The sequence below is a fragment of the Oryctolagus cuniculus genome, chromosome 11, assembly GCF_051225735.1.
Source record: "Oryctolagus cuniculus isolate XC-2025 breed Fujian yellow rabbit chromosome 11, ASM5122573v1, whole genome shotgun sequence".
In the NCBI taxonomy this organism is placed as follows: Eukaryota; Metazoa; Chordata; class Mammalia; order Lagomorpha; family Leporidae; genus Oryctolagus; species Oryctolagus cuniculus.
In genome coordinates this window covers 106,619,282-106,641,719 of record NC_142877.1, presented here as the reverse complement: position 1 = coordinate 106,641,719, position 22,438 = coordinate 106,619,282, and the positions used below count along the sequence as shown (strand labels likewise).

The window sequence follows — 22,438 nt, the reverse complement described above, 5'->3', positions numbered from 1 at the left end:
TCCATTTAATTTACCAAAGAAAGCTTCAACCATTTCCAAAAGCAAAAAGTTTTAAGAACCTTTAAAATTACAGAATATTATTAAGAAAACTTATTTAAGTATTGAAAAAATATCAGTTGTAGGTTTATGGCAGATTTCACTCACTCAAAGATTGCTTTAAAGCAAGTAAGTGAATGTTGACGTGATAATAGGTAGAAACCTGAGAGCATCTACTGCCCTGTTCTCCATGTGCAGTCCAGGTATCTAAGTGGACGCAGGCGTGCATGCAGCAAACCCTCGCTCACTCGCTCGCTCATTCACACAGCAACCCATGCCTTTGAGTTATTAAAGACTCTGCCTCCTTTGTACACATAATCACATTTAATTTTTTTTTTTTTTTGGACAGGCAGAGTTAGAGACAGAGAGAAAGGTCTTCCTTCGTTGGTTCACCCCCCAAATGGCTGCTATGGCCGGAGCTACACCCATCCGAAGCTAGGAGCCAGGTGCTTCCTTCTGGTCTCCCATGCGGGTGCAGGGCCCAAGGACTTGGGCCATCCTCCACTGCCCTCCCGGGCCACAGCAGAGAGCTGGACTGGAGGAGGAGCAACCGGGACAGAACCAGCGCCCCAACTGAGACTAGAACCTGGAGTGCCAGTGCCGCAGGTGGAGGATTAGTCTAGTGAGCCGCGGCGCCGGCCTCACATTTAATTCTTACTCATGGCCTTGGTGCTGTTATTTTTCTTTTAGAGATTTGGAAACTGAGGCACAGAGAGGTAATATAATAGGCCCTCAAAAGTCACAACGTTACTGCTTAATAGAACTGAATTCCAACCCAGATGTTTCTGACTCCAGAACCTTCTATCAACCTTTATCACTCTATCACAGGTCAAATGAATTCCCATGGACAGACAGAAATTGTTTTTTTTCATTGCTAATGTACGTGGAAGTCACCTTTTACATTTTGATAGTGCTGCACGTTTCAAGAGCCCTTGGACATCCCTTAGCAACCTGGAGCCTCAACCTGGCTGGGGAGGCAGAGTTCGCTCCGTGGAAATGTCTTACCTGATAGATATTGCCACGACAGGTGAATCCATCCCCGGTATAGTTCGACTTACAGGTGCAAGTCCTTTCTTCTTTTCCAGTGTGATTGCAGATCGCAAATTCACTACAGCCGCCGTTTTTCTGGTAAAATTGCCAGGGGGTCAGAGCAGTTAGTTTGCCAGCTCTGTCCATGCTTGCCAAGTCAGTCTGTGTTGAAATGGATTTTTTGTCCTACTGTGGGTAGTATGCATTATTTTCTGTTTTCTTGAGGCTGCTTTCCAACTCTCCATGGTTGCAAGGGACACCTTATTCTACCCAGCTGTGGGTCTTAGGAGGGCAAGTCCTTTGAGTAGCTCTCCAGGCATCACAGATAAGCCTAAAGCCGCCAGGTGGGAACTTTCTTGTCACCTGGGAGTTAACTAGAAAGGCACTAATTTGTGTGACCATTGTCAGCATCAGGCTAACCTCTGATCCAATCATGGGAGAGGTAGCAGTCACCATATAGGAGGTAGCCCATATGAGGGAGATGTCGGAAATTCATGGACAAATCGAACTAAAAGATTCGATGGCTGTAAAACCATCCTGAGGTTCATGCATAGTTGTTCTTCCACCATAGGCATTTTCTGGAACTTTCTGAAGTACTCTTATGTAAAATAGTGTTCACGTCCCTGCCCTCAGAAAAGTAAAACATAAACGAGGCAAAGTGAAGCGTGAAGCCAACATCCACGGGACCCCAAGAAGGGCTCTACAATCGAAGCAGAGCTTCTGAGTGAGGAAGAAAGTAGAGTTCACTTACAAAACCGGCTCTGCTCATCAGAGGAGGAGGGGCCCGTCTTCCAGGCTGGCTGTTGTGGGGAGCAACTCGGACTGGACTAAGTTACTGGAATTAAGACTTATTCTATGCATCTGCTCTCCCACAATATGGCGCTGGGAGAGGAGTAAACAACTTCTACACAGCTGCCTCTCGCCAAATTTGATTGAGCTGCAGGAGCTGATCCTGCTCCTGATTGGAGGAGAGCAGCATGCTCGGCGTGTGGGTAGCAGAGTTGGGATTGGCGGAAGAGGACTATAAAGGAGGAGAGAGACAACATGCACCAGGAACATCTAAGGGGAACATCTGGATAACATCTGAGCAGCCCCTGAGAGAGCCGGCCGGCGGTGTGCCGCTCCCCTGCGGAAGTGGGGAAAGTGGCAGGGGGAGCCGCCCTTCCACAGAGGTGGAAGGGTCGGCAGCAAACCTGGGAAGGGCCGAGCAGACAAAAGAACAGCGCAGGGTCCTGTGTCGTTCCTCCACGAAGAGGGGGAGCGACAGGCTGTGTGGTCTCCCGTTCCTCCAGCCCTTTTCCAAGAGTTTGTTGAGCACAACCCATTGGTCCAGGAGGGACCTATCGCCCCAGAACCTGGCCTCAAGCTGAGACCACGCAGTGCCCTGTCCAAGAAAGCTGACTTCTGGGGGCTCTTATCCCCTGGGGCATGCTTTTCTTCCAGGCAATGCCCTGGACTTCAATGGTACCAACACCCTGCATGCTCTAAAACCACCTAGAAGAATCCTCTTTTGGCCCAAATCACCATCAATCTCAGTCAACAGCAGAAGCCCAGGAGCTGCAGCGGAGCCTTCATGGAAGCAGGGAGAGGACGGTGGGAGCCCAGGACCACCCTCCTAGGGGTCTCGAGTGCCAGGCTGATGGACTTGAGGCAAGCGCAGCTTCAAAGATTTGTGCTAAGGTTTGAATGCCCCCTCGCGTGGACATTTAATTGCCATTGGGACAGTAGCAAGGGGGGGGCCTTAAGAGGTCATCAGGCCATGGGGTCTCTGCCCTCATGAGTGGGACAATGCTATAGTGGAGGGAGTGGGCTCCCTGTAGGAGGACGAGCCTGCACAGGGTACCAGTCTCTCAGTCTCACACTTCCCAGCCTCCAGAACGTTGAGAAACACGTTTCTGCTCACTTAAAGTCACCCAGTCCAGGGATTCTGTTATGGCTGTGCAGAAGGGGCTAGGAGCTTAGGACAGAGAACTAATCCATGAAGGTTCCATTTCCAGGCGCTTGTTGGTGACCCTTGAGTCGAATATTGGTGATTCTTGGGCCAAGATTGAGCTCTATGATTATTTTGCTGCTTTAGCTCAGTGTTTCAAAGGGATTTTTAGAATTAATTATCACTTAAAAGTTGGAAAAATGTTAAAATTTCTAAAAATTTCCATCTCTGTTAACACCAGGCTGGCGTGGCTCAGAGCAAGAGTTAGTTGGAGCCGTGTGGACACTACTCTGTAGGAACAGAGTTCCCCTGTTGGTCTTCCCTGCGTGGCCCCTCCTGGCCTGCGGCTCTCCAGCCTGGGGCACAGAGAGTTAATTCCTAAGGGAATGTGCTGAGAGGGCAGCACAGGGGCCGCTGGGATTGCCCACATCAGCCATACCAAGAATCTTTTGGCCAACCCAAGGTGGCCATTTTTTTTTTTAAAGACAGAAATGGCCAATGGAAGAACTGCTGTGAAAGTAAAGCTAGTCGTAATTGTTAGGAACAGCTCCAAACCCAAGCTTCCTCGACTCTCCACACTGTCACCCTTACTGTCCTCATGCAGTGGTTTCATGCGGATCTCTCTCCTGAGGAGCTTGCCATACTAGCACAAGCAGACAAGGACCTGGCTTAGAGAGGGAGGGCTTTAACAATAGGCTGTCTTTACGTTCGCATGGCCAGAGCTGGAGACATGCAATCAGACTCTTTGGAGAGGCAACGGGGACTATTGAGATGAGATCATCCCGGATTGGTGGGGTGGGGCTTAAACCCACAGGTGCCTTTATCAAGTTCCAGAAGTGAGGGCCATGTGAAGGTGGAGGCAGAGATGGGGGTGATGAGGCCACAGCCAGGAAATCCTGGAGGCACCAGGACAGTGGGAAGAGGCAGGGAAGGAGTCTTCTCCCCTGGAGCCTTCGAGGGGGCACCTCTGTGCTGACACCTCGGGGGTGGATTTCTGCCCTCCAGAACCGTGGGGACATAATTTCCTTCTCTTTGAGCCCAGTTTGTGGCAAGTTGCTATAGCAACCCCAGGGCAGCGGCCCATGGCTAGGGAGGCATCTCATCAGAAGCAGGGAGGTGCTAAGAGTTCTTCCCGCATGGGACTGCTTTGAGGGGCTGCCTGGGAACCCCCAGCCCAGTGCTCGACTCCTGGTGTGGTGTCACGTGGATGCAGGATAGCCAAGCTGGATGTGATGTGACACCCCAGTGGGCTGACAGAGCACCATGTCCATCCAGAGGTCAAGGCCGGGGACAGGTGGCTCTGAGCAGCAGGTTGCTTGCCCAGTTTGAGGCTTGCTGATCAGCAGCCGGTGAGCTCACAGTCAAGGTGTAAGAAAATCAGAGGAGGTATCCCAGGGCAGCCCACAGGGGAACAGTCTCAGCAGCGTGCCTCCCAGACAGCACTACCGAGGGAGTGTGGCCACGCGGTTAGCACCGACAGAGGCCCTGGTGCATCCGCGGCCATCCATGGAAACTGAGGCACTAAGAAGCAAAGCAGCCCGATGCCCTCGCCGTGGAGGACCAGGGCTGGAGAACCTGGTCGGCTGTCTGCTTTGATGACCTTCCAGTTACTGTTGCTGTAAATACCCTGAGTGATGCAGAGCTTACTCCGTCCTCTCCCTCTCCCTCTTCTGATGTTTATCGCGCGTTGGGAGAAATCACTTTTTTTTTTTTTTTTGACAGGCAGAGTTAGACAGTGAGAGAGAGAGACAGAAAAGTCTTCCTTCTGCTGGTTCACCCCCCAAATGGCTGCTATGGCCGGCATGCTGTGCTGATCTGAAGCCAGGAGCCAGGTGCCTCCTCCTGGTCTCCCATGTGCATGCAGGGCACAAGCACTTGGGCCATCCTCCACTGCACTCCCGGGCCACAGCAGAGAGCTGGACTGGAAGAGGGGAAACCGGGACAGAATCCAGCGCCTCGACCGGGACTAGAACCCAGGGTGCTGGCGCCTCAGGCAGAGGATTAACCTTGTGAGCCGCGGCGCTGGCCTAGAAATCACTTTTTCTCCTAAACTCAGTCCCCGACTCCCAGACCTACTGCTTGGGTTTACACAGAACAAAAACCACCCTCCTGTCACAGGCAGGCCTTGGCATGTTGGGGGCAGCCTCCATCTCCCACCTGTGCCTCCTCAGTGACAACGAGAATTGGGAGAATTAATGATGTGTGTGTGGACACGAGGGGGAAGAGGTGGTGCATCCTGTACTCAATGCAGGAGGCCTAGAACTTGATCTACTTTAAGGTAGAGCTGACATGCAGAAGGTGGCAGTAGGGTTGGGAGAGCAGGTGTATGGCAAGAGAAGAGGCATCTTCTCAAGACCAGCTACCAGGCCTCTCTCTTATGACAGCACTAGTTTTGGAATACTGCACTGTATTGTCGACTCAGAGAGCATCCACTCTGGATTCCTGCTTATAAAGAACAAGGTGTGGAAGGTTGTTGATGGAGGAAGTGAGTCTTAAACCTCTCAACATTGAAAGACGTGCTTGGTGAAAAGGATGAGATTTTCTTTGATAACAACTGATGATGGAACAGAGACAAGTCTCAGCTACTCTCGCTCATTGCCCAAAAGAGAAATAATGTTGGAGTTTACCCCTTGCTCTCGAATCTCACACCCTATTGTCTTCACTCTACCCCTTGCATTCTTCCCCCGGTTCCGAAGCCAGTAGGCCAAATTTGGAAGAAATTCATCTCTACCTGCTGCCCCAGCCCCAGCCCCAGCCCCAGCCCAGCTAAGATATAAAAGGGCCCAGCCTGCTGGGGTCGCGGCCCCTGCCACCTGCTTGGTCTGTGAGCATGCTGGCAGTTGGTGGACCTCTGCAGATTCATTCTCTGGATAAATTCGGCGTGGTTGTAGACTCGTATTCCTGCCTCCTCTCTGTCCTGCGTTCTTTCCCTAATGTCTTGGAGCCCGTGTGAAGCAGGGAGCCAATGATCCAGCTTTCGGGTAAGAGCCATGGCTCCCTTCCCCCTTCTTCCACACTCTCTCCTCTCTGTGGCACGCTCAGTCTTCATTTTCCTTTCGAGGGAGAGACTGTGGGTGTGTGGAACCGGGGATAACCGGGTGGATGGCTGAGAGCCTCTGGCCAGGGCGACTCTGGTGACTCCAACTCCCCAGGTGAAGACCAGATCCTGACAGCCTCATAGGGTACCCTTGAGTCTGTCTCTTTTTCTACTTTCATTTCTGACTTGGCTTCTCCTGGGGGTGGGAGGGTGCAACTTCCAGGATTCTCCTGGCTGTCCTCCTTGGAGTGACCCGGATGGGCCTGGGACACACCAGTCGGACTGGTAAGAGATGCCTCTGTCGCCTCCAGTGCGCTGAGGCGACACTCAGGACTGGTTCATCCCCCTTTGCAGGACCTGGGCGTTCGGTTGGTTTCCCTTGTATGGGAAAACGCTCACCCACCACAGCTTAGAACTGGGCTGCTGGTCTAAGCATGGGGATTCTTGCTCTCTCAGAGGACTCAGAACTTAGGTTTAGGTTGGGGTAATTCTTTCCCAGGGACACCCTGTGAAAGACCCCCCTTCCCTTAGGCCAAATCTTGCCTAATCCACGGGTTTAAAATTCTCCCATTTCACCTGACTCCACTCTGACCTGCCTCTTAAAAAACTAGTGCAAGCTGGGCCTATAGGCAGAGATAAAGCGGAAGTGATGAATTAGCCTTTGTATTAAAATTTGGCCTCAATATGAATTAGACAATGGCTCAAAATGGCCATAATTCAGCCCCTTTGATCTCCAAATTCTCTGTGACCTTAATAGTTGGACAGAGAAACGGAACACTGTCAGAGGTCTCTTACGTCGGGATCAATGTTCCTCGCTCCAAGTTCTCATGGAGGAAGAAGGCCTGGCGCCTCCCTCCCCCTAAACTTTCTAGCTCCCCATCCCTTCCCCCCCCTCCATCTCAGGAACACCGCCCTTCGCTTACCCCTCTCTCTCCAGCCCCTCCTCCTCTCCCACCCCACCACCAGCAGCAGGGGCAGTGCCACCCCTCCACCCTCTTCTCCTCTAGTCTCTTTACCCAGTTCTCCCCAAGGAAGAAAAAACCCACTGCAAGCCTTCCACCCCGCTGCCGCGCCCTCCCTCCTCTCATCCCCCCGCCGTGACCCTGACCCTGACCCTGCAGTTGATCCCCTGCATCCCAGGGAATTTTGACACCTCAGCCTCTCCTCTGGGACAGACCCACTTGATTCCTCATGGGATCCCACCCCGCCTCCTCCTCTTCCCCTATCCCCCACCCTCTCTCTTCCTCACACCTGCTCTCGAACTATGCAACCCAAATCCCTCCTCCCCTTGAGGGAGGCAGCTGGGGAGGAAGGTTGGGTGAGGATCAATGTGCCCTTCTCTCTATCAGACCTTAGTCAGACTGAGGAATATCTAGGCTCATTCTCGGAGAATCCCCTGACCAGTGCTACAGCTTAACTTGGAATGATCTGTGTTTAATTCTACTTGTATTTAGTCTCTAACCTACTCCAGATGAATTTGCTGAAGAGCATGCAGATGAGATGAACTGCCAGGCCCCAGACAGACACCCAGAGGCCGCTAGAGCCATCCCCAGAGCCAACCCTAACCCGGATTGGATTTACCAGCCCGAGGACTTGGGGCCACAGGCCCAAGACCACATGATCTCATGCCTGCTGGTGGCTATGGATAAGAACAACCATAAACAGGTTAATTATAGGAAGACCTGAGAGGTCACCCAGGAACCCTGCTGTATTTATGTCCTGCCTTACAGAGGCAGTGACGAAGTATACTAACACCAATTCCAACTCCCAGAGGGACGGCTGTATTTAAATTCCCACTTTATGTCCCAGCCAGCTCGATATCTGTCACTAACTCCAAAAATTACAAGATGTTCCACACCCCCCCAGAGGGACCTCATAGATGTGGCTTTTCATGGTTTTAACACTAGAGATGAGGGATTATGGACTCAGAAGGAAATAGCTAGAACACTAAAGCTTTAGATGCTTGCCTCTGTAATCCACCAAGCCTCCAGTTGCAAGCCAAGTCCCGCCCCTCAGGGGCTCTGCTATCAATGCGGCAATGCTGGGCACTGGGCCAAGGCCTGCTCCAACTCAAAGTCCACCTCAGCTCAAGGCTCTAACCCTCCTGGAGCCTGTATTAAGAGTGGCAGTCCTGGACACTGGGCCAGGAGCTGCCTAACCCGAGGCCTCCCCCTGCCTCATGTCCCAAGTGTGGACAACGGGGATGGACTGCCCCCAGGGAGGGTGACCCCTTTCTGGAAGAGCCCCCTGCTCAAACCCCTCCGGCACAGGACATCTCATCTCTGTTAAACTTAACAGAACGAGGAGGTCAAGGTTCCACAGCTCCCATCGCAGATGTGTTCAGGGACCCAAGGGCAAGAGGGACAACGTCTGGCAAGCGAGTTTCTTTCTTGGTGGACACTGGGGCTAGTTTACCTGTTTTAAAGGAATATTGCGGTCCACTCCTCCCTTCCTCAGTCTCTGCTGTTGGCATGAAAGGTCTAATGGAAGGGCCTGTAAGACCCCTCCCTTATACTACTCTCCTGCGTTCCTTTCTCCTCCTTCCTAACTGCCCCACCCCCCTCTTGCAGGGACCTTCTCCACCCTTGGGGGCATCCATCTCCATTCCCACCCGGGATAAAGCACAAACCTTTATACTTCCCATGATGGACCTTCCTCTCCCCACTCCTCCACCCGAGACTCCCTCCCTTCCCTTGGTTAATGCTGTAGTGTGGGATGCATCCCACCTAGTAATAGCCACCCACCATACCTGCATCTGCATCTCCCCAAAAGTCCCCATAAAAACTGCTGCTGTTCCCCAATATCTGTTAAGTCCAGGAGGCCATAAAGGTCTAAAACCTATTGCAGACTGCCTCTCTGAGCTAACATACTCATCCCCACTCACTTCCCCATAACACACCTATACTTCCTGTCAAAAACCCAGATGGCTCTTATCAATTAGTACAGCACCTCTGACATATTAATACCACTGTCCATCCCATATACCCAGTGGTGCCAAACCCCTACATGCTCCTCTCTCAAATACCCTCTATAACTTCTCTCTTTTCCATCCTAGACCTAAAGGATGCCTTCTTCACAATTCCTCTTGATACCTCTTCCTAACCACTCTTTGCATTTACCTGGTCTGAGCCCGGTACTCATCCTACTCGACAGCTCACCTGGACAGTGTTACCCCAAGGTTTCCAGGACAGTGGGCACCTTTTTTGCACAGGCCCTCCAGGCAGATCTGGTCTCTATTAACCTTTCACCCAGCACCCTTCAATATGTTGGTGATCTTCTACTCTGTAGCCCCTCCTGAGAGACCTGTCTCCAACATACCAGTAGCCTTTTAAACCTTCTGGTTGAAAAAGGTTGTAGGGTGTCTCAAAAGAAGGATCAACTAATTTCCACCTCTGTCACTTTCATGGGACTTCTCATGACGCCAGACACTTGTACAATTCCTCCGGTCTGAAAACACGCAATACACTCTCTTCCTTTCCCATGTACTCAGTGTGACCTCCTCTCTTTCTTGGGACTCAAGGGATACCTTTGCATCTGGATTTCAAACTTTTCTCTTACTGCTAAACCTCTGTATGCAGCTACCAAGGGAGACCTAGATGAGACTTCCTCTCTAGAGACCCCATTCCAAACCCTAAAAAAGGCTCTTCTACAAGCACCCGCCCTAAGCCTTCCTAACCTACTTTAACCTTTCCTCCTGTCTATCCATAGCTCTAAGGGGCAAGCACTCAGTTTCCTGGCCCCAAAGGCCAGAGACTCTATTATACCTGTGGCCTATTTCTGCAACAATCAGATGGGGTTTGTCAAGGCTGGCTCCATGCCCCAGCGTCCTGGCCACAGCAGTGCTTCTCACACCTGAGGCCCGGAAGCTGACCCTTTATCAGCCCTTACAAATCTGGTCCTCCACAGGTTGCAAGACCTCTTCAGCCACAGGGCTCTTCAACCTGTATTTCCGTCTCATGTGGAAGTTCTTCACTCTACCCCGCTCCAGCTCACCATTACCTCCACTGCTGCTCTTCTCCCAACCCAGCGACTCTCCACCCTGCCACTCTCTCTGATCCCCTCGAACCCCATTCCTGTCCTGACTGCCTTGGTTTTTTCCTGTCTCACAGACACTCACCACCTCACAGACACTCCTATCCCAAAAGCCCTGGACTGGCTCACTGATGGAAATGCTTCTAAAGCTCTCCCTTTTCCCACTGGTACACAATAATTGAGGGGCACCGTGATGGTATCTCCTCTTCTTCCCCACTAGGGTCCTAGAGGCTAGGCCCCTATCTCAAGGCACTACTTCCCAACAGGCTGAACTGTTAGCCTTGATCTGAGCCTTCACCTGAGCCAAAGGAGACAGTCAATATATTCACAGATTCCCGATATGCCTATAATATCATCCATTCCAATGCCCACATATGGCAAGAAAGGGGTTTTCTGATAGTCCAAGGGACCCCTGTAATAAACGGCAAGCTGACTAAAGCTCTTCTTGATGTTGCCCAGCTACCGACAAAAGCTGCTATAATTCACTGCAAAGGCCACCAGAAAGATAAACAGCACCTACCTGAGGCTAACAATCAGGCTGATCTGACGGCTAAAGTAGCAGCTTGTGGGGAAATGGTCCCATCCTTTCTCTTCAACATAGCTCCTGCATATTCAGACTTGGAAATCTCTCAGTTCCAACAACAAGGGGCATCTAGGAAGGACTCATGGTGGTTTCTAGATGAAAGACTAATACTCCCCTCTTCTCTCCAAGCTACCTTTCTAAAAAGCCTCCATTCTCTCTATCACTCAAACTCAAACTGTCTTCACTTCCTGAGATCACACTTACACTTAACTCTTGCCATATGAGAAACGCTGCATTACATATCTCAGACATGTAGCACCTGTCAAACCGCTAACCCCAACTCCAACATCAGGCCACCTCCGTTCCCCACCAGGCCTGTGGATCACTCCCAGAGGGAGGACTGGCAGATTGATTTCACCCATTTGCCACCAGTTAGGTGCATACATTACCTTCTGTTGATGGTGGACACCTTCTCAGGGTGGGTGGAAGCTTTCTCTGCTACTAATAAAACAGCTTCCACCATTTCCACTTTACTATTAAATGATATTATTCCAGAGTTGGGTTCCTTGCTTCCATTCAGTCAGCTAACAGACTGGAGTTTACCTTTCAAATTATTCAAAAATCTGCCTCTCTTCATATCTCATGGCATTTTCACATTCCCTATCATTCCCCCCTCTTCAGGAAAAGTAGAACAGATGAATGGAATTACAAAACAAGGCCTAACTGAACTCTCCGCCCAGGTCCACTTAGAGTGGGGGAAACTCCTCCCTTTAGCTCTGTGAAGATTCACATCTCTTCCCTGGAAGCCCTTCATGCTTAGCCCGTTTGAAATTCTCTATGGAAGGCCTCTCCTTTCCCCTAACCTCCCTCCCCTACAGAACTCCGAAGCTATTCCTCCTCCTGCCGCTTTCCCTCTTCTTACTGAAATGCGCTGTCACTCATGGACCTATGCAGACACACCTACCCAAACCACACACTGCCTCCTGACTACACTCCGGCCTTCCAGCCTGGTGACTGGGTCTATCTAAAACCAGATGAGGCTGCTCTAAAGCCCAATGGGAGTGGGCCCTGCCAGGTGATGCTGACAACTCCTACCGCTGCCACACTCAAAGGGCACCCTGCTGAGTGCATTTTACTAAAATTAGTGACATCCCTAATGTAAGTCCACCTCCACAGGACCCACTTCTCTCAGGCTGACGCAGCTCCCCACAATACGAGAAGAACCACCTTCTCATGTCCTTGACAAGTCCATCTCCATGTTATTCTAGAGGACAGCTACTGGTCTTCATCTACCCTCCTGACCTCGTCTCAGATTGCTGGCTCCAGGGAGATCTCTGTGACTTCACACCTACACAGATGTCCTTCTTTATCTTCTGCTTATATTTCATATTGTGTCACCCTCTTATTGACTGCACCTGTAATGCTAGCCCTAACTTTGGCCATAGGCTTGACAGCAATTGCCCCCCGCTGACTGGACCCATGGTGAAAAACTTCTCTTCACACCCTTTATCTCTTCTGCACAGGATGCCTTCCTGCTGTCTCCTGCTTCTAACCTGGCCCCCTATCCTGGCTCCAAGCCCCCACATACATCTCACCCACAGTTCCTACCAGAATTCTTACATACCTCTCATCAACATTTCCTCTAGCCTGTTCTTTGAGGATAACGCCAATGTCTCTTCATGTTGGATTTGCACACACTCCTCCCCAGGGGGCTGGCAAGCCTTCCCCACCTACACCCAGCTCCGGGAAATGGTCCATGGACTCATTTATGTGACAAGGACCAGAACCCTCCTAGCAGAACCCCAGGACATATATCTGTTCTGGAATTCCCAGGAAGAAACCAGCACGGCCGGGGAAAGGAATAGCGGTATTGCAGAGGGAAGTAAGACCGGAGAACCCAGCTGCAGTACCTGTCCAAGGCGTTTTGCTACAGCCTTGCTAATTGGTCAAGCCCCTTTTTATAAGGTGGGTTCATTGCCCCATGACACCTGTGGCCTAGCTGTCACTCTCCCAGGCCCACTCCCTCCTGGCCACCACTGCTCCTCACGCTCAATGGAAGCGGCTGCAATGGCATTTACTCGTCATATTCCCCTGCTGCACAGAGCATGTGCTGACCATATGATTGTATGCATAGGACCAGAAACAAGGGCATTCTTTCTCCGTGGAAACCAGGCATACATCTGCCTCCTACCAACTGGACAGGCACCTGTGCCCCCGCCTGCCTATTGCCTCCTTTGTCCTATACCCTAGATCAGTCTCAATTTTCTGTTCCTACAACCCACTGTGAAGAGAGGGATTTCAGATTCACCCCCTTGATCATCTCGCTGGGTATCTTGATAGGGATCAGAACAGGAATGACCGGACTGGCCATTTCAGTAGACAAGACAAATAAAATGGAAGATTTATCTCTCAGTCTCAAAGAAAACACAAATGACCTAGCACAGCAACCATCTCACGTTCATTGGAAGCAAAAGTTCTCCAGAACTGCCAGGCACTAGATCTCCTCACAGCCGGGAGAGGAGGACTTTGCCTCTTTTTGGGTGAAGAATGTTGCTTTTACACCAATAAATCAGGTGTGGTAAGAGATGGGATCGAACACATAAAAAGATGTGCTAATGAGACGTATGCACAAGGTAACTCTGCCACATTTTGGCCATCTTTTCCACCACAGGCAATGTCTCTAATAGCTCCTTTTGTCCTCAAAATCATAGTGCTCCTATTTCTGCCATGTATAATTAACTTATTCCAAAAGTTCATGCAGGAACAAATAACCACTGTATCTCTAGCTATCTTGTAGGAACAACACAAAACTGCTCTTCAATCAATCCGGTCCGAGTATAGATCCTCGCTCAGATCCTCACCCCACATCTACACCCCGTATCAGCAGGAAGTAGCCAGAAATAAATAGGCACCTCCTTATCTATACTTAGAGTCAGGATTGATGGAACGAAGACATAAGCTTTAGCCATTCTTGCTCTTTGCCCAAAAGAGAGATAATATTGGAATTTATCCCTTGCCCTTGAATCTCAAGCCCTATTGTCTTCACCCCACGCTCTGCTCTGCAATCTTCCCCCTTTAGGAAGCCAGCAGGCCAAACTTGAAAGACCAGTATGAAGAAATTCACCACTGCCTGCTGCCCAACTCCCCTACTCCCAGCCCAGCTAAGATATAAAAGGGCCCAGCCTGCTGGGGTCGCGGCCCCTGCCACCTGCTTGGTCTGTGAGCATGCTGGCAGTTGGTGGACCGTGGCAGATTCATTCTCTGAAAAAATTCGGCCTGGCTGTAGATTTGTATTCCTGCCTCCTCTCTGTTCTGCGTTCTTTTCTAAATGGCAATATGGGAATAAGTAAGTGGATAGACTTGGTTCAGTGTGCTGTGGCTAAGCTGAGAAAACGTGTTTGATGTGTCTCTCTAGAGCTCATGCAATTCATGCTGCTGGGTCCTGAAGTGTCTCCCAGCTTTTCCCCGACAGGAAAAAAACATATGTGAGCTCAATAATGACTCTCTTTTTAATGAATGCTATTTTGGGAACAACCTTTTATATCATAGAAAATAGCTCAAGCTGGGAAAATACCTAGAATAGAAGCATCTACACACACACCTTGCAAAGAAGATGGGAGAGTGGGCCCTGACTTCTCTGTGAATGCTGGTTCACGTGTGTGTGTTTTAAAATTAATAGACGCGGTTTCTAGAGCAGTTTTAGGTTTTTATAGAAAAACTGAGTGGAAAGCACAGAGGACCCTCTGTCAGGGGCTCTGGTTTGCCCTGTTATTTGCATCTCACTGGAGTGTGGCTCCTTGGTTAGAGCCGCTGGGCCGACGTGGATGTTACAGTCCAGGGTTTGCGTTGGGACTCACTGTGCTGCGTGTTCTGGGGGTCTGGACGAGTGTCTGCCGGAAGCTATGAAGGTGTGGCCTGGGGCCCCTGTCACGGTGCCATGCAGAGGGACTGCCCTCCCCCTAAGGCTCTCTGTGCTCCTGCTGCCCCTCCCCCTCGCCCCAGCCCCACACATCTTACTCTCTGCATAGATTTGTCTCTTCTAGAGGTAGCCTTTTACATTCTGCAAGGCTAGCTTTGAATCCATCTCTTCCTCTGCACTAGGTATGCTGAGAGTAAATGAAATGAACAATAAAACAATCAAACATCCACAGGCAATTGCCATCGGTACTCAACACGGAACCATCATGGTTAGGGAACAAGGTGTCAGGCTGGATATTAAAGTTAGCTGACTCCCAGAGAGAGAGAGAGAGTTAGCTGACTCTCACCCAGCTGGCTTAGGACACTTGCACTCAGGGGAACCCCTGAACACCCTGGGGATCTTGCAGGCTAGGGGACGCTTGCTTCTCTTTTCTTCCCAACCTTGGGAAGAGAGATGAGCTTGTGGCCCAGAAGTACCGAGAGATCACATCAAGAGGGCATCCCCAGGAGGTGCTCAGGGGCACCCCAGCCGGAAGCTAGGAGGGCGTGACTTGGGTCTACTCACTATCAGGCAGGCATTGATGAGCGTGCAGACCTTCCCGTCTCCCGTGTACGTGGGCAAGCAGTTACAGACGGCCTGTCCAGGAGCAGAGGCAAACAGGTCAGTACACAGAGAGGCTCTGTACTGGCCGCATGACTGGCTGGCAGACTCGGGATCTAGCATGGTCATGGTGATGTCAGAACAGTCGGCGTGTGCGGTGGGCATCTCTATGCTGGAGCAGCAATTGTCGCCTCGAGCTCTGGGGTGGCCTGTGGATCTATCCTGTTTACCATTCTTACTGGCTGTGCTTTCTGAGGAAGGGGTGCCTGCTCCCAGTGTAGCCTCCCAGGGGGTGGCAAGAGCCTGCTGGGTAGCAGCAGAGGCCCTGGTGGGATGTCTGCATATTAGAACTTGAACTTGTCGGTTGGGCCAGCCGGGGCCTCTTGGGTGAGTTTTCACTGCTGCTCTTCATCTTCCTTCTCAACAGGCCCTGACTTCAGCCCCAACCTTTAGCAAGCTGCCCACAACTGTCCCTTGTTAGTTATGGTCTTGCTGCCATCTAGGGCAGCAGGAGCATGCTTGGAGGCTCAAAATACCAAAACCCTCTTACGTTTAGTTCCCATCCCATGGGTAGTTTGAAACACTCAAACTGAACCCCCAAAATATGTGTAAGAAAGCCCAACGTGTGGTTTCCCTATGACCATATGCGTATGCGTGCACACTCACGATTCTTCAAGACAAGTGCTCTACTATTATTGTTTGCTAATTGTTAGGTGCTTCAGGTACTTGTTTGACCTGTGTATCGAGGGACCTGGGACTGAGGTCTCTGAACAGCTCAGCAAAGTCGAGAGAAGCTTCTCTGGAGATTGGATTCTGGGCTCCAGTGTTGGATGCATGTGAGTCCCTGCCTGGCCTTTTGATGTGCGCACTGCGTCGGAGCCGGGGGAGGCAGAGCTGCCCCGCCTCTCTGTGCACCTGTGAGCCCCACTCTCCGGCGTCAGAGACCTCACGGCTCCTCCACCTCCCCAAACAGCAGGGGCCTGTAAGACTCCCGTTCTCGGGAGCACGTGACTGACAGAGGGCCTAACGCGGCGTCCTCTCTGTGGCGCCTTTCTCTCAGAACCTCAGGCAAAGCAAAACCTGTGGGCTCCTGGGTATCTGGAAGGGGAGTGTTCTGGGGAGAAATCCCAGGAGCTTTTGAGATCACGTGGTGTTTGTTTCTTCTCCCTTCCCTAGGCAAGCCCCTCTCCCGGCACCGTTTCTCCTCTAGCCCCTGATTTCTCCTTAAGAATGGCCTCTTTTTTTTTTTAATTAATTAATTAATTAATTAATTTATTTGAAAGTGTTGTAGAGAGAGGGAAAGAGAGAGAGGTCTTTCATCTGCTGATTCACTCCCCCGATGACTGCAAGGCCCCAATGCTAGGCCACGCTGAAGCCAGGAGCTGCTTCTTTCAGCTCTCCCACATGTGTGAAAGGGACCAGCACTGTGGCATAGCAGGGTAAGCCGCCGCCTGCAGTGCCAGCATCCCATATGGATGCCGGTTCAAGTCCCAGTTGTCCCACTTCCAATCCAGCTCTCTGCTAGTGCATCTGGGGCAGCAGTAGAGGATGACCTAAGTGCTTGGGCCCCTGCACCCATGTGGGGAATCCAGAAGAAGCTCCTTTGTTTGGCCTGGCCCAGTCCTAACCATTGTGGCCTTTTGGGGAGTGAACCAGTGGGTCGAAGATCTCTCTGTCTTATCCTCTCTAACTCTGCCTTTTAAATAAATAATTTCCTTCCTTCCTCCCTCCCTCCCTCTCTTCTCTCTCTTCTCTCTCTCTCTCTCTCTCTCTCTCTCTCTTTCTTTCGAAAAGCAGTGACCTCTTGCTCTTGCTCATTTGCCCTGCAGTTTCCTGTGTGGCCACAGCTCCTCAGAGCCCTGTTCTCAGCCTCTCCCCACGGGCCTGTGTCCACGCCCAGCCCTTAGCGTGTCTAAGAGCCACTGCTCACCTGGTTGGGTCCCGTCTGTGTGCATTCTGCGTTCCTGTCACAGCCACCATGGTTCTCCAAGCACGGGTTGATTTCTTTAAAAACAAACAGCAGGTATCTAGCGTGAGAACCCAGCCTTGTCTGCCAGCAGCAGCGTCCTGGGAGACTGGTGAGGAGGGCCAGCTGACCCAGGGGAGCAGGGTTCACAACTCAGCCACAGACGGAGCCCAGCAGTCGAGGCCTCAGATGCGAGTGCTCAAAATCGGCACGTGGGGGATGGGCTAATTCCTGCAGAGGCACAGTCTTGGGCTTAAAGCAGACTCTTTGTGGGGTGCGTAGGGGTGTGCACAGCCAAGGACAGGGGATCATAGAATCTTGCCATCCCATCCCACAGTGCTGTGGATGAAGAGATTCAAGAATGAAGAAGTCACCGCCCACAATCACCACAGCACCAGAGGGGCTCAGAGAAGCCATAGCAGATGCCAAAGCCAGGGGGCGCTTGGAGGAGGACAAGCTATTGCAGGGTCTCCCTGTTCCTTGCTCATGAGCAGCCCAGCAGAAAAAAAGCAAGGACACAGGCGCCTTGACTGAGAGGTCACACTTTACCCCCAAAATGGGGGTGAGGGAACAGAAATCCAGGCCTCAGTGCTGCATCCCGAGAAGGACGTGACATCACTCGAGTGACTCTTAGGCTAGGAGTGCACAGCTGAAACTTCTCATGAAAAAACGCCAGACATGGCTGGTGCCGTGGCTCATTAGGCTAATCCTCCGCCTGCGGCGCCGGTACCCCGGGTTCTAGTCCCGGTCGGGGCGCTGGTTCTGTCCCGGCTGCTCCTCTTCCAGTCCAGCTCTCTGCTGTGGCTTGTAGCGGCCATTTGGGGGGTGAATCAACGGAAGGAAGACCTTTCTCTCTGTCTCTGTCACTGTCTAACTCTGCCTGTCAAAAAACAAAACAAAACAAAAAACACACACACACACAAACAAATGCCAGACAAACCCCCAGGAAAGGACAAGACACTGGAGGAAAAAACAGCTAGCGGGTGTGGGGGCAGGCGTTGAGGCGTAACTGGTAAAGCCACCACTGGTGACACTGGCATCTTATAAGGGCGCCAGTTTATTCCTGGCTGCTCTACTTCCTATCCAGCTCCCTGCTGATGCGCCTGGGAAAGCAGTGGAAGATGGCCCAAGTCCTTGGGGCCCCGTACCCACGTGGGAGACCCGAATGAAGCTCCTGGCTCCTGGCTTCAGCCTGGCCCAGCCCTGGCCATTGCAGCCATTTTGGGGAGTGAACCAGCAGATAGAAGATCTCTAACTCTGCCTTTCAAATAAATAAATCTTTTTTTTTAAAAAAAGAAAAAGTTGGACCAGTGGGCTATATTCTTTCCTAAACATCATTGTCAAAGGGACAGAGCCAGCCTGCAAACTGGCCCGGATGAAAGGGAACACAAGAGGCATGGAAACTGATTGCAATGTTCAACCACAATTCGCCTTCCAAAGTGAGTTTTGCATACCACGTGCCTTCAAGGATGACAGGTCATCTAAATATTCACGGAATACCCATGCCATGCAGGGATTCAGATTTTTTTTTAAACACCAAAATAAGCTTATTCTTTATTTCCATCTTTCCCCCATAAGCTGTCTGAAGGCCCGGCCTCCCCTTGGGGCACCTTTCCAAAGCCTCCTGCTTTCCTGCCTGGGAACGCTGCATCATGACCCCAGCAGTCGGAGTCCAGCGACAGGAGCCCACACAGCAGCGGCACCTCACAGGCTCTGACCTTGACGCCATTTCCACAGGGCAGAGAGGGCACAGCCACCTACCGAGGCACACGATGCCGTCGCCCGTGTAGCCCGCCTTGCACACGCACACCCGGCTTCCTGGGGTGGTCCTTTTACAGTAGGCCTTGGCAGAGCAGCCCCCATTGCTGATCTCACAGGCGTCAATGGCTGTAGAAGGGAGAGACGACACGGAGCAGGGATGGGGTCGGGGAGAGTTGCAGTGATGTCTTTGTATGTGGACCACTGAGATGTGGAGAGACTGCAGAGGACGCTGGCAGGCGCTGGGTTAAACAGTCACAGCTAACTCCCTAGCACAGAGGGCAGGACGAGCCTTGTGGTGGTCTGCCCTTTGTGGGTGATACGCTCCTGGACACTGGACACAGTCTACTGCAGGGAACACCTAGGCATCAGGGTTAGGGCGCCGGGCATCCCGGGAGGATGCCCAGGGTGTGGAGAGCACACTGGCGTGAAGCCTGCCAGGACCCAGGGCTCGAGAGAAACACGCTGCTACGAATTTCCAGATGTGGGTTAGCTGCTGTGAGAACATTTGCTCACACGTATTGAGTACCATGTGCCAGGGCTGTTCCAAGCCCTCAGAGGGGTCTTCAAAAAGTTCATGGAAAAGGGACAGTGTGGAAAATCATGCATGGATTTCAAAACTCTCCTGCACCTAAATAAGCATGTGTTTGAGTTGTGTTTTCCATGAACTTGGTGAAGTGCCCTTATGTGAATCCCAGTTATCCAATAATTCAAGGAGAGAGGTTCTCTCATTATCTCCAACTTGTAGATTTAAAAAAAAAAAAAAAAAAACAAGATACAGCAGCGGTGCATGGGCCCAGGGGTTAAGATGCTGGCTGAGATGCCCAGGTCCCTTATCAGAATGCATGGATCCAATTCCTGGCTCCAGAGCCAGATTCCAGCATTCCAGGTAACTGTGGGAGGCGGCTGGTGACAGCTGGAGCTGTAGGGTTTTCTGCCACCCATGTGAGAGATCTGGACTGTGTCCCTGACCCTCAGCTTCAGCCCCAGCCATTGTGAGCATTTGGGGAGTGAACCCCTAGATGACTTCTCTCTGCATCTCTGCAGACCCTCTCTGCTTCTCAAATAAACAGAAAACTCAATAACATTTTAGAAAATCGCACAAAGAGCAGTCAAGCCAAATTCTCGAGGTAACACAAATGATGAGAACGTTATTCCAGAGGGAGGAGTCTCACGGTGAGGCTGTGTGAAATAGCTGCATTACTGCGCCATTATGCCTGGAGAGCTCATTTTTAAGGTCACTACAGATGAACTAATGGGTCTCACCGCAGGTAAAAGACTCATCCAGGGCCAAGGTGGGTAGCAGAGGATGCACAAGGGCAGGGTCAAGCTCTCTTTGTGCTACTCCAGAGCCCTGATGTGTCAGCCAGGCCCTGAGCTAAGCAAGTCAGTGGCTTTTAGAGCTGCCCAGGTGATCCCCACTGTGGTCAAGGCCATGAGCCTGCTCAGAGTGCAGTGTAAGGGTACCTTGAAAACAGGTGCAATTATTTGTCGAGCGCATTCCAAAAGCGACAGGTCCCACCCTTGAGCAGGCAGTTTCCTAGCCCCAGGTACAACCAGCTGGCCCAATACATGGTAATTCACCATCAACGCTGGTACCAGCTGCTCCGGCCCTTTTGGTAGGAGAGGCACAGGCCCCTCCACAGCCTGGGAGAGCCTTGCGGGCCCCCAGCCAATCCCTTCCCCACTTGCCTGTACAAACTGTCCCATTCCCTTGGAATCCTGCCGCACATTTACACGAGGTCGTGCCATCTGGGTTGAGAAGGCAGCTGCAAGGAGGAAGGGCAAATGGGGTTGGCACACAAACATTTAGCCCCTCTTCGTCTCCGACATCTTAGACCCTTGCTCCCACCGGGGGCCCTGGGGTCCTGCCTTAGCTCGGGAGCAGAGTCTACTCCTGTCCCGACCCCATGACAGACGGCTAAGCCTGCAGGTATCACCACAGGGTGTATGACTGGAGCATCAGCTCAGGAATGAGGAGGGGAGCTGCTGATCTCTCCAGAGCTGTCAGTGTGCTAGAACCTGCAGCAGGACTTCCTGCCATTAGCACACTGCTAAGCAGCCTTAGCAAGTCAGTCGTAGTATTATTCCCATGTACAGATGATGAAACTGAGGCTTAGCAGGATTTTTTTTTACATTTAAAAAAATTAAATTCCATATAGTTCATAGAAATTATTATAGTTCCTAGAAACTATTCTAAGGATGATAGTCCCATCCTCACTTCTTCCCTCTCCCTCTTTCTTCAACTGACTCAAGGCCATGCATCAGTGGAGGTGACAGAAGCTGACTTTGATGCAGGTCTAACCTCAGCTACTGGGCTCTTCATTAATGCATTGAGCAACTCTGGAAACTGGGAGTATGAAGCCATGTAAGGCTTGGAGATGGTCGAGAGCAAATCTTAGGGAGCTGAGGCCCCTGGGATGCCTTGGCCTCTGTGAAAAAGTCTCAGTGGCATTTTTGTCAATGTGCCAGCTGAGGCAGGAGGCAGCTTGTTGACAAGGCTGGATCTTGTGAGTTGATGGAGGCCTCTTCAGAGGTATTTTTAGTTGCATACTTCATCGCAAAGCCTCAGAAATGCTATCAGGCAACTACTCCCTTAAGAATAGGGCCTGGAAGGGAAATGATTGGGAAAGAACCCCCTTAGCCCTCCCCCCAGAGAAGGCCGAGAGGTACCTACTTGGCACTGGTGTGGCATGTCCCATTGCAGCTGTCTTTTGTGATGGCTGAAAAAGAGAACCAGTTGTCACATCAGTCTCTCCTACTATGCCTTACTCGGGAGCTTCCTTTTAGCACTTGTGCTAGGAACAGATTTACTTCCTTGGAAGCAGCTGGTATGCATCATGTGGACTACGTTAAACTATATGATCATGTATATTTTTTACTTGGTTGCTAGGAAGCTCAGAGCTGAACATTAAGGTTAAATATGGGGTTGGTGTTGTGGGATAATAGGTTAAGTTGCTGCCTGCAATGATGGCATCCCATATGGACACTGGTTCGAGTCCTGGCTGCTCCTCTTCCTATCCAGCTCCCTGTTAATGCACCTGGGAAGACAGCAGAGGATGGCCCAAGTTCTTGGGCCCCTGTACCCATGTGGGAAACCCAGAGGAAGTTCCTGGCTTTGGCCTGGCCCAGTCCCAGTTGTTGTGGCCAATTGGGGAATGAACCAGTGGATGGAAAATCTGTCTGTCTCTCCCTGTCTTTCAAATAAAAAAAATAAATTAAAAAAAAAAAGGTCAGATACCCTGATGGAGGCACCCTCCTTTGAATGTGACTGTGGGCCCTTATGATTTGCTGTTGATGTGTGTGCCTTCCCTGGGTTTTGAGTCTCCACTTTTATTTACTTTTTTTTTTTTTTGACAGGCAGAGTTAGACAGCGAGAGAGAGACACACTTTTATTTACAAATCCAATGTTATTTCTTTCTAGTTTTTCATTTTTATAATGGAGCGATATAAATAGGCATACACACAATTGTAACATTTAAAATGTTTTTTGTTGTTGAGAAATGGCTCAGGGTCGGAAACGATTTTTTTTGAACAAATTTCCAATTTTCCTGTAGCAGCAGGCTCTTGATATTAGATGTCCAGCTAACAGGTATTTCCTGACAGGG

At 51.0% G+C, this 22,438-nt stretch overlaps 1 protein-coding gene across 1 annotated transcript in view; it reads right to left on the bottom strand.

The window, feature by feature from the left end:
* The window catches only part of STAB2 (stabilin 2), a 211,070-nt gene that overhangs the window by 40,454 nt on the left and 148,178 nt on the right, over positions 1-22,438 (bottom strand). The window contains exons 40-45 of the mRNA XM_051845830.3: positions 21,508-21,553; positions 20,523-20,599; positions 18,834-18,959; positions 17,037-17,110; positions 15,071-15,142; positions 1,042-1,161 (exon numbers count right to left, since the gene is read on the bottom strand). Of these exons, the coding sequence (XP_051701790.3) occupies positions 1,042-1,161; positions 15,071-15,142; positions 17,037-17,110; positions 18,834-18,959; positions 20,523-20,599; positions 21,508-21,553 (515 nt within the window). The remainder of the gene's footprint in view (positions 1-1,041; positions 1,162-15,070; positions 15,143-17,036; positions 17,111-18,833; positions 18,960-20,522; positions 20,600-21,507; positions 21,554-22,438) is intronic.